The sequence below is a fragment of the Camponotus floridanus genome, unplaced genomic scaffold (genome assembly GCF_003227725.1).
Source record: "Camponotus floridanus strain SB8 unplaced genomic scaffold, Cflo_v7.5 scaffold11, whole genome shotgun sequence".
Lineage (NCBI taxonomy): Eukaryota > Metazoa > Arthropoda > Insecta > Hymenoptera > Formicidae > Camponotus > Camponotus floridanus.
The window spans coordinates 1,043,036-1,055,196 of record NW_020229226.1 but is presented as its reverse complement, the minus strand read 5'-3'; the positions used below and the strand labels follow the sequence as shown (position 1 = coordinate 1,055,196).

The window sequence follows — 12,161 nt, the reverse complement described above, 5'->3', positions numbered from 1 at the left end:
TTATCAGGAGAATATATTTTGCAAGGAGGTCCATGATGCGTTGATGACCTCTTTACAAATCATGTTCTCCTAATAACGCAAGCGTGAAAATTTTCGAAAATTCGTTTCATATTATCTTATATTATCAGGAGAATATATTTTGCGAGGAGGTCGATGATGCGTTGATGACCTCTTTACAAATCATGTTCTCCTAATAACGCAAGCGTGAAAATTTTCGAAAATTCGTTTCTTATTATCTTATTTTATCAGGAGAATATATTTTGCGAAGAGGTCGATGATGCGTTGATGACCTCTTTACAAATCATGTTCTCCTAATAACGCAAGCGTGAAAATTTTCGAAAATTCGTTTCTTATTATTTTATATTATCAGGAGAATATATTGTGCGAGAAGGTCGATGATGCGTTGATGACCTCTTTACAAATCATGTTCTCCTAATAACGCAAGCGCGAAAATTTTCGAAAATTCGTTTCTTATTATTTATATTATCAGGAGAATATATTTTGCGAGGAGGTCGATGATGCGTTGATGATCTCTTTACAAATCATGTTCTCCTAATAACGCAAGCGCGAAAATTTTCGAAAATTCGTTTCTTATAATTTATATTATCAGGAGAATATATTTTGCGAGGAGGTCGATGATGCGTTGATGATCTCTTTACAAATCATGTTCTCCTAATAACGCAAGCGCGAAAATTTTCGAAAATTCGTTTCTTATAATTTATATTATCAGGAGAATATATTGTGCGAGGAGGTCGATGATGCGTTGATGACTTCTTTACAAATCATGTGCTCCTAATAACGCAAACGTGAAAATTTTCGAAAATTCGTTTCTTATAATTTATATTATCAAGATAATATATTTTGCGGGGAGGTCGATGATGCGTTGATGACCTCTTTACAAATCATGTTCTCCTAATAACGCAAGCGTGAAAATTTTTGAAAATTCGTTTCTTATTATTTTATATTATCAGGAGAATATATTTTGCGAGGAGGTCGATGATGCGTTGATGACCTCTTTACAAATCATGTTCTCCTAATAACGCAAGCGTGAAAATTTTCGAAAATTCGTTTCTTATTATCTTATATTATCAGGAGAATATATTTTGCGAGAAGGTCGATGATGCGTTGATGATCTCTTTACAAATCATGTTCTCCTAATAACGCAAGCGTGAAAATTTTCGAAAATTCGTTTCTTATTATTTTATATTATCAGGAGAATATATTTTGCGAGGAGGTCGATGATGCGTTGATGACCTCTTTACAAATCATGTTCTCCTAATAACGCAAGCTTGAAAATTTTCGAAAATTCGTTTCTTATTATTTTATATTATCAGGAGAATATATTTTGCGAGGAGGTCAATGATGCGTTGATGACTTCTTTACAAATCATGTTCTCCTAATAACGCAAACGTCAAAATTTTCGAAAATTCGTTTCTTATAATTTATATTATCAGGAGAATATATTTTGCGAGGAGGTCGATGATGCGTTGATGACCTCTTTACAAATCATGTTCTCCTAATAACGCAAGCGTGAAAATTTTCGAAAATTCGTTTCTTATTATTTTATATTATCAGGAGAATATATTTTGCGAGGAGGTCGATGATGCGTTGATGACCTCTTTACAAATCATGTTCTCCTAATAACGCAAGCGTGAAAATTTACGAAAATTCGTTTGTTATTATCTTATATTATCAGGAGAATATATTTTGCGAGGAGGTCGATGATGCGTTGATGACCTCTTTACAAATCATGTTCTCCTAATAACGCAAGCGCGAAAATTTTCGAAAATTCGTTTCTTATTATTTTATATTATCAGGAGAATATATTTTGCGAGGAGGTCGATGATGCGTTGATGACCTCTTTACAAATCATGTTCTTCTAATAACGCAAGCGCGAAAATTTTCGAAAATTCGTTTCTTATAATTTATATGATCAGGAGAATATATTGTGCGAAGAGGTCGATGATGCGTTGATGACCTCTTTACAAATCATGTTCTCCTAATAATGCGAGCGTGAAAATTTTCGAAAATTCGTTTCTTATAATTTATATTATCAAGAGAATATATTTTGCGAGGAGGTCGATGATGCGTTGATGACCTCTTTACAAATCATGTTCTCCTAATAACCCGAATTTTCGAAAATTTCGTTTCTTATTAAAACATGAGTAAAGAGGTCATACGTCATGACCTCTCAAATATTTTTCCTATATAACCCGAATTTTCGAAAATTTTCGCGTTTGCGTTATTAGGAGAACATGATTTGTAAAGAGGTCATCAACGCGCTTTAAAAAAAAAAAACAAATCATCGACCTCCACGCAAAATATATTCTCCTGATAATATAAAATAATAAGAAACGAATTTTCGAAAATTTTCGCGCTTGCGTTATTAGGAGAACATGATTTGTAAAGAGGTCATCAAGGCATCATCGACCTCCTCGCAAAATATATTCTCCTGATAATATAAAATAATAAGAAACGAATTTTCGAAAATTTTCTCGCTTGCGTTATTAGGAGAACATGATTTGTAAAGAGGTCATCAACGCATCATCGACCTCCGCGCAAAATATATTCTCCTGATAATATAAAAAAATAAGAAACGAATTTTCGAAAATTTTCACGTTTGCGTTATTAGGAGAACATGATTTGTAAAGAAGTCATCAACGCATCATCGACCTGCTCGCAAAATATATTCTCCTGATAATATAAATATACATATAATGACTGTTCATCTCTGAATAGTTCGGACATGAACCTATATCATAGACACAAACCATGTTTCGTTACCGAGCTAATGGACATAGTTCACGTCCACTTTGTCAGACGGCTCGTCAAGCATCGAGAAATGTGCCCGTCGAGGCTGGTGGCCGCTCTCAGGTTTCTCTCTGGTAAAACATATGCACCAAAAATGCCCAGCTTTAATTATTTAAAAATTTCTTTAATTCTTTAATTACATTTTTTAAAATTATAAATTTAAATTAATATTTAAAAGAAATATTTTAAATTAATATTATAATTTAAATTAATTTTTTAAAATTATATTTTTTTTAAAATAATTATTAAAAAAAAATCTTCTTAAAGAAGAGACAGTCATCTAAACATATTGCGTGTAAAAGTTTAGCTCTGTAAAAAGAGCGAGCGTTTTAAAACTGCTCCTTACGTCAAATGTCATCAAGCACGTGCGCGCGTTTGACAGATGAAGGACCGCAAACTCCTCGGCGTATGAAGGGAAGTATTTCGCTTATCGGGGGAAAAATGAACCCAGCAAGCACCAAGTAACACTTATATAACTGTTATAATTTCTTACTCAACAATATAACTGTTAATAAATAACAATTATATTGTTGAGTGGGAAATTATAACTAACAGTTTTATAAATGTTACTTGGTGTTTGTTGGGATATTGCTGTAATATTCTGTACTGCATAGGAAGTAGCACCCTTCTAAGAGTCTTATAATTTTTGTTCCATTTTTTGCAGTATTCAATGTATAATTAATATGTAATTATTTATTGGACGACTGGCAAGTCTAGTTCAGAGAAAAAATTACGAATAATGTTACTGCAATGTTACAATAATATTAATAATATTGCTACAATATTCTGTGCTGTATGGATATATAACGATTCGTTTTTTGTTCCTTTTCGATTCTTCCCGAGACTTGTATTATGTTTACGATTTTTCTATCGTAGATATCGTTGTAAGCTTGAAATGTAACGAGAGAATAGGAGAATAATCGAATGATCCAGCTGGAGAAACCGGGATGTTCAATCTTTATTTAGCGTCATGATGAGGAACGAGTACACAATCGACAATTCGCATCGGAGAGTATTAAGGGACTAATTTTAAGGATATTTCTTACTTGGTGTTTGCTGGGGATCGGAGGAATTTATATAAAAAATTTCAAGTCTCGGATTTCCCGCGTCCATGCGCGCATTCGACGATCAATATACCGGGTTGACAGATAAAAGCGCGCGCGCGCAGAGTAGCCTGGTTCGATAGTGGCAACACATTCGTTCGTCCCGAATTTTTGCGCCCGCCTCGACGCACGATCGCTTTCATCTCGCACCCTAAGAAGATCCATTGAAGTCACCATGTCCAGCAGCAAGTGCATCAAGCAACCCCGGAAGACGTACATCAAGGAGCAGCACGAGATGACGCACTCCGAGAAGCTGAGACTGATTGACGACGAGCTCAATTCTTTCTACAAGTAACGAGTTTTTCTACAGTCATTTTTATGGGGTCGCCGACTGTCGTAGATCTCCTCCTTGCTCAAGTTATCCTAGTCCTATAACGAAAAAATTAATATAGAAAAATATATATGTATTTTAAGTTTATATTGAGAAATCAGCAATATTCAAGCATGATTGATCATATTAATTAATAATACATAATATATAATAATATATAAATGTAATATATAATAATATATAAATATAATAATTTATAAATATATAATAATATATAAAAATATATAATTAATATAAATATAAAATGTAATATAAAATATATAATTAATCACATTGCTGTCAAGTTGATTCATATGATTAATCATGTTGCTGTCATGTCAACAATAATAAAAACAATAATTGCTGGCAACATATAACTTCATAGAAAATTGGGGGGGGGGGCTAAATAATTTTCTTACAATTGTCTCATTTCTTTTTTCTTTAAAAAAAATTTTTTTCTTCTTTTCTGATATGAAGAAAAAAAAATGAATGATAATTTTTCACTGTTAGCTGTTGTCAAGTATAAAATTTTCTTGTAGGTATTGTCAGCAGGCGGGCTTCACCGAGGAGGAAATGGACATCATTTGCCAGCCACTCGTGGCAGCGATGCGTCGCTCCTGGTTGCAGCTCGTCTTCCGTGGTACCCTGGTGCTGATAGTGCTGGGCACCCTGGCGTGTCTTGCAGCGCAGCTCGACTTCGTTGGCACGCACTTCACCGCCCTCAGTCGTCTGCTGCTGATCAAGGTGTTGCCGATCTGGAACTGGCAGCCGCTCTATTACGAGAATTGCATGATCAACAACCCCTTTTACAACGATTACACCATCACCGAGGAGGATTGCGTGGTGCGCTTTGAAATTTCATGATCTGAAATCGTATAGAATCGTACCCAGGAAACATCAAGTAACACTTATATGATTGTTAGTTGTAATTTCCCACTCAATAATATAACTGTAACATGTTATGTAATTGTTATATAACATGTAACAGTTATATTGTTGAGTGGGAAATTACAACTAACAATTATATAAATGTTACTTGGTGTTTGCTGGGTATACAGGGTGTTTTAGACTACCCGTACTACTCATTTAAAAACTAGAGAAGTGGTTATTTCAAAAAAGTAAAAAAATTTTCTTTATAAATCGGGTGCACTCTATTGAATGGTGTTATTTTCAACTTCTGGTTCCGGCCGGAAATAGGCGATTCAGACCAGAAGTGCATTTTTTTAAATGGAATCCCCTCTTTTTCATTGCATATTCTTGTAGCCTTACATCCAGAGCTTTCCAAAACACTAATAAATTATTTTTTCATGAAGTGCTTTTAGAGTTATGAGACTTAAAATCATTTCTTAATTTTACATCAATCATAAAATATCTTATAAAATATTCATTTTTCGATTATCTTACCTTAATATTTTTATGTACAAAATAATAAGAGGAATCAATTGGTGTAAAGAAAACATACAGTTGTTTTTAAGAAAAAATATGGAATTGTTAATTGCAAATCACATATATTTTCTTAGAAACAACTATGTATTTTCTTTACACCAATTGATTCCTCTCATTATTTTATACATAATATTATTAAGGTAAGATAATCGAAAAATGAATATTTTACAAGGTATTTTATGGCTTATGTAAAACTAAGAAATGATTTCAAGCCTCATAATTCGAAAAGTACTTCATGGAATAATAATTTATTATGGTGTTTTGAAAAGCTCTCGAGATAAGCTACAAAAATGTGCAATGAAAAATAGGGGGTTCCATTTAAAAAAATGCACTTTCGGTCTGAATCGCCTATTTCCGGCCGGAACCAGAAGCTGAAAATATCACCATCCGACAGAGCGCACCCGATTTATAAAGAAAATGTTTTTATTTTTTTGAAATAACCACTTCTCTAGTAAATCACGTCTCTTTTAAATGGGTGATACGGGTGGAAACACCCTGTATATTCAGAGAGAAACAATATCAGGACACTTTCTCGTAGACTTGCGAGGCGCTGGAGACGATCGATCGTCTGTCGGACGTGCGGTATCGTAATCTGGTCGACAATTACCTGAGTCGCGATGCACCGGCCATCATCACTGATGCGATGGACTCCTGGGCGGTGATGAACACCGATTACTTTTGGTTCGACAACATCACCCATGTAAGTAGCAGAGCTTTACCATCTCATCTCTGCTAAATTCGTTCTCGCAAAAACGAGTGGAGGAATAAAAACGATTATTTCTCAACAGCTCTACCTGGAGAACGAACGGCTGATGGAGACGGTACCCTGCGCCCTGACCTCCAATCTGCGCACCGGCTCGTCCGACCTCGCGGCCTTCCTGCGACGCGTACACGCGCCCGAGGTGGCCAAGTGGTTCGTCCACTGGCAGAACTGTGACATCAACGCTGTGAAGGTGCTCAGAAAGTACTACCAGCGGCCGTACTTCCTTTCCAGCACCGTCTCGCCGGCGCATTTCAACTGGGTATTGATGTCATCGGACTACAACAGCCCGAGCTACAAGAAGGTCGAGCTCGATTCCGGTCTGATCGCCCTCGCGCAGCTTCGCGGCGCGACTCAGCTTCGCCTCACTCCTATTAATCCTTGCAACAGCTCGTGTCCGGAGCTAATCGCCGACTTGCATCAGGGCGAGATGCGTAAGTGACTCGAGGACTGAAGTACGGAACACCTTTATGATAAGCTGGCAACATTCTGAAAGAGACACACGCTCAGGTTCTTATCAGTCAGTTATATAATTATTAAAGTACGTTTGATATAATCAGAGATTATATTATACTGTTGAAATTCGATTTGCTGGCTGAAAGGTGTTTCGTATTTCCGGCTGAAGCTGTGAGTGAACAGGGGATTGGGCTATAATGAGTCGAATTTCTTCAATATATATTTCACACGATCTCAGTCTAGATTATCTTCATAAAATAAAATTTCTCGATAATATTGTCTGTGGTAATATTGTCAATCATCTGCTGCGAGGAATCGAGAGAATTAATTGCATTCTGTCGCGAGGAGATATATATATATACTATACAACTTCTATCTCGCGATAAAGAATTCAATTTACAATAGCCAAGTACTTTCTCTTGAAAATCGAGCAAGGTATTTCTCGAGTTATAAAGGACCCATCTTGAATTTGGGCGCGATAAATTCAGCGAGTTTCTTCCTCTTGAAATTGATGACACTCATCGAACTCGTTTCCGCGTATACTGATATATTTTCTTGTTAACAATTTATTCGTTGTAACAATGTCGCAGTTGTCTTCACGAACTTGATGTGGACGCTCGAATATGCGCCGATGCGCGGCCTGGACAACATCGCCATATTGACGGAGACCGTCTGGGAGGAGGACACGTAGATACATCGCCGAGGATGGCCGCGTCGTCGTACGAAGAAAGAAATATCCTTACAATTAGTCCCTTAATGTTCTCCGACAGTTATCGATTATGTACTCGTTCCTCATGACGCGCTAAATAAAGATTGAGCATCCCGGTTTCTCCAGCTGGATCATTCGATTATTCTCCTATTCTCTCGTACATTTCCTATTCTCTTACATTTCAAGCTTACAACGATAGAAAAATCGTAAACATAATACAAGTCTCGGGAAGAATCAAAAAGGAACAAAAAACGAATCGTTATATATCCATACAGCACAGAATATTGTAGCAATATTACTAATATTATTGTAACATTGCAGCAACATTACTCGTAATTTTTTTCTCTGGGCCAGATCGACTTGCCAGTCGTCCAATATAAATAATTACATATTAATTATACAATGAATATTGCAAAAAAATGGAGCAAAAATTATAAGACTCTTAGAAGGGTGCTACTTTCCATACAGTACAGAATATTGCAGCAATATCCTAGCAAACACCAAGTAATTTCCCATACAGCACAGAACATTGCAGCAATATTACAATATTGCTACAATGTCGCAGCAATATTACAATGTTGCTGCAATATTGCTGCAATGTTCTGTGCTGTATGGGTTATATAACTGTTAGTTGTAATTTTCCACTCAACAATATAACTGTTACATAACATGTTGTTGAATAAGAAATTATAACTAACTGTTATTTGATGTTTGTTGGGATTATTAATATTGTTGTAACATTGCAGCAACATTGCAATATTGCCGCAATATTACTGCAATGTTCTGTGTTGTATGGGTATATATGCGGAATAAAATTAGCGTATTAGCTTACACAACGAGGTATACCAGAAGTAACAACAAACAAGATTCGTTTTTTATTAATTAATCGTTTATAATAACATTGTGTGTGTGTTTTGTGGGTCTCTTTTTTTTAATCTCCCTTTCCTCTTTATATATATTTAGCAGCTTTTTATCTTCCCATTCTTTATTTCACTTCGGCCTAGCAAGGAATAAGATTCGCGCACCGATTCATAGAAAAAAATAAAGCGCAAAATTACTGAATAACAAACGTAGCTAGCGTTCTCTCTCTCTCTCTCTCTCTCTCTCTCTCTCTCGCTCTCTCTTTCTCTCTTGACACACTTAAAAGACGATATTTTCTTTTTTTTCCTTTATATTAAAATGTCGTAGATGTATATAGTCGATTTGCTCTACCTCCTGCTCTTCTTAAGTCCTTACGTCCTTAATGTCTTGAGAAAGAACCTAGCAAACACCAAGTAACAGTTATATAAATGTCACTTGGTGCTTGCTGGGAATGACAATAATTGGCGACTAATTAATTAATACCACCCGGATAGCTTCTCTCCTCTTATACCGCCCCTCTGTCGGTCACTTTGATTCGTTTTATTGCGTGCTCTTTCCCTCTGTCAGTGGAGTCTTTCTGTGAAACAAAGGATCCCAGGACAGAGCGTCATTGATCTCGTTGGAGCATCCGTTTAAGATTAATAGACCTCGGAAATTTCTCAATTTTATTCGATAAAGATCCTTTTGAATTTAGAATATAAGTATCTCGGAAAAAATCAAACTTTCGATCGACAATCGTTAAATTCTATTTACCTCCAGCGCAAAAAGTGCACAAATTTGTTTCAAAAATAAACAGCCATGAAATACTTTACACGAGGACTCTTATGACAGCAAGACCCTCAAACGGACTCTGCGAGATTATTATTGACGCATATCGACCTGGGTGTGTTTTTGTGTGTTTCTGTGTGTGTGGGACGCGGAGAGGGGAGGGGGGGCACTACAATCTATTCTATTCGACACCTAATAGGTGAAATAAACCCAGTGCCTTACGTCTAAAAATGTCTACCGAAAGAAACGTCCGGAAAAAGTAGGATTCATTGGGCGCATCTTGCGTTCCTTTCAGCATTTTTTTTCGAGAGTTCGCTCGCTCGCCAGGTCGACGATATTATTTTTGTCCCCCCGACGCTCAATCGCCGCGATATCAAAAAGAGCTACACGGATTCGTCCACAGTTTCAGTAGCTTCTATAAGTTCGATAACGATGAGAATATACAGTGAGATATACAGAGGCGTGAGAGTCACAATATAAACGCGAAACTCGAGGAATCCGACTCTGCCCAGTCCTGCATAGTCGGTATCGCTAGATTGATGTTGATGATTCGTCATTGCGATGGAAAATGATAGTGGAAATCAGACGGAAAAATTATTCGTAATTTTCCTCTCTGAGCCAGACTTACCAGTCGTCCAATAAATAATTACATGTTAATTATACATTGAATAGGGTACTGCAGAAAAATGGAGCAAAAATTATAACACTCTTAGAAGGGTGTTACTTCTCATACAGAATATTGCAGCAATATTCTAGCAAGTAACATTTATAAAACTGTTAGTTGTAATTTTCCCCACTCAACAATATAACTGTTACATACTGTTATGTAACTGTTACATAATATGTAACAGTTATTTTGTTGAGCGGAAAATTATAACTAACAGTTATATAACTGTTATTTAGTGTTTGCTAAGATTATTAATATTGTTATAACATTGCAGCAATATTGCAATATTGCTGCAATGTTCTGTGCTGTATGGGATAGAATGCAACATGATAACATGTAAAGGAAGAGAAATCTATTATTCCGCGATTGTACAGATACTGGAGAAAATAACGCATAATTTTTCGCAACCGAGATGTGATTTATTGTAATCCAATGATCGTGATATTGTAACGCAATGACGGATCAGGAGTCTTGACGGACTTTACCTATCTGCGGAAAGATTGCGTCGCATCTCGCTATTTTATTGTTCTCGTTTGTCGATCGGCCGCGATCGATAGCTAGTGAATCGCTGGCACTTGGTCTGGACCAAGGGACGAGGATCGCGGATAATCAGTTCGGATGCGAGATACAACGACAAAGTTTGTTGTCCGCGCAAAAGTCGTAAAGGGGTGTGTTTTAGATGATTGTATCTAAAAGTCTAACGATGATAAGTAAAAATGCCTACTCTCCTCTGTCTCTCTCTCTCTCTCTTTCTCTCTCTCTCTCTCTCTTTTTCTTCAACTTTGTACCGTAATTAAAAGCACTAATTCGCGCCGCATAAATTAATCTCCCTGCGTTCCTCCCTTCCCATACAGCACAGAACATTGCAGCAATATTGCTGCACAGAACATTGCAGCAATATTGTGGCAATATTGCTGCACAGAACATTGCGGCAATATTGCTGCACAGAACATTGTGGCAATATTGCTGCACAGAACATTGCGGCAATATTGCTGCACAGAACATTGGAGCAATATTGCGGCAATATTGTTGCACAGAACATTGGAACAATATTGCGGCAATATTGCTGCAACGTTCTGTGCTGTATGGGTCTTTTTTCTCATACAATTTTTCTCTTTCTCCTCCAAAGACCCGCTTTCTCTCCTATTTTGGAACCTCGCTCGACATTTCGCGTGTCGATGCTCCCTTATATAACTCTCGCCCTCGTTTCTTCTTCCTTCCTCTTTACGCCTATAATCAATCTTTTTAAGTTCGTAACAAACATGTATACTTTCTCGCTCGCGCGAAAGTACTATACACGGCTATATATACTATAGAGATATGAAAACGCAGGAGACACAACCGAGAAAACACATATAACGATCGCGATATACGCGAGAGATACAAACACTCGCTCTATTAGTGTTTCGGTATCATAACATTCGCGGGAAGGGGGTGAGAAAGGGGAGAGGAAGGGGGGGGGGCGCGTTCGGGAAACTTCGGTATCAGTCTTTTTTTCACATCGCCTGAATCAAGATTACGACTTTGGATATGAATAACGGTTGTAATACAGGGTGAATCGCGTGTAGAGGGAGAAGATAATGAACGTAAGGTTGCATCAGAAGCTGGCCCAAAGGGACACGTATTCTACAAACCAGGGACTTGTTTTTCACTTCTATCAACTACCCGAATCCAGTCGTGTAGTTCCATAAACGAGCGATATTTCCCTCCTTCTTTCGCTTGCTTTCAAGCTTCATTTATATACAATTGTCTATTCGACAAAACACACAACGAGAAGCGAAAATAATTTAACGTTAGATCGACATCATTAACGCGGATTCATCTCGCGAATTGAAAAATTCAATCGCAATTAAAATAAATCTTCGCGATCCGATACGTCCTACACCACTGGATCTGATCAATCGATCGAGCTCGTTGAACGCATTAAATCGCAGATTTGGACGATATGATGAAGAAAGCAAAAGGAAAAAAAGAATCTCGAGGTCTGTCGTGATATATTTTTCACTCGGGCAGACTCGTTCGATGCAAAGTGTGATCGATTAAGATCGCTTGATGAGGAAAGCACCACGTTCAGGAAGATATCATCTGGCCTTTCAGTTAATCTTTCCGTATATCTTAATATAGTTTCTCTTCGCATCATCTTCATTATTCTCGATAAACCTCTCCTTTTTACATATGAAAAGCTGTCTGATTGATACGATGACAAATTGTCAAGAAATAGCTATGGACTCATCGTGCACTAAATAAAAAATGTTAGCTATTTCTTACTT

At 36.9% G+C, this 12,161-nt stretch overlaps 1 protein-coding gene across 2 annotated transcripts; it reads left to right on the top strand.

Annotated features, from left to right (window-relative positions):
* Positions 1-3,904: 3,904 nt before the first annotated feature.
* LOC105251175 lies at positions 3,905-7,721 on the top strand. Of its 2 annotated transcripts, none has more exons than XR_889194.3 (5): positions 3,905-4,205; positions 4,764-5,067; positions 6,209-6,370; positions 6,459-6,940; positions 7,477-7,721. XR_889194.3 is itself a non-coding variant. In XM_011257746.3 (5 exons), the coding sequence occupies exons 1-5, from the start codon at positions 4,090-4,092 to the stop codon at positions 7,575-7,577; spliced, it is 1,089 nt and encodes a 362-aa protein (XP_011256048.1). In that variant the 5' UTR covers positions 3,914-4,089; the 3' UTR covers positions 7,578-7,721. The 2 variants fall into 2 exon arrangements, 1 of the variants encoding a protein (XP_011256048.1); XM_011257746.3 differs by having other exon boundaries at positions 3,914-4,205; positions 6,459-6,864.
* The last annotated feature ends 4,440 nt before the right edge of the window (positions 7,722-12,161 follow it).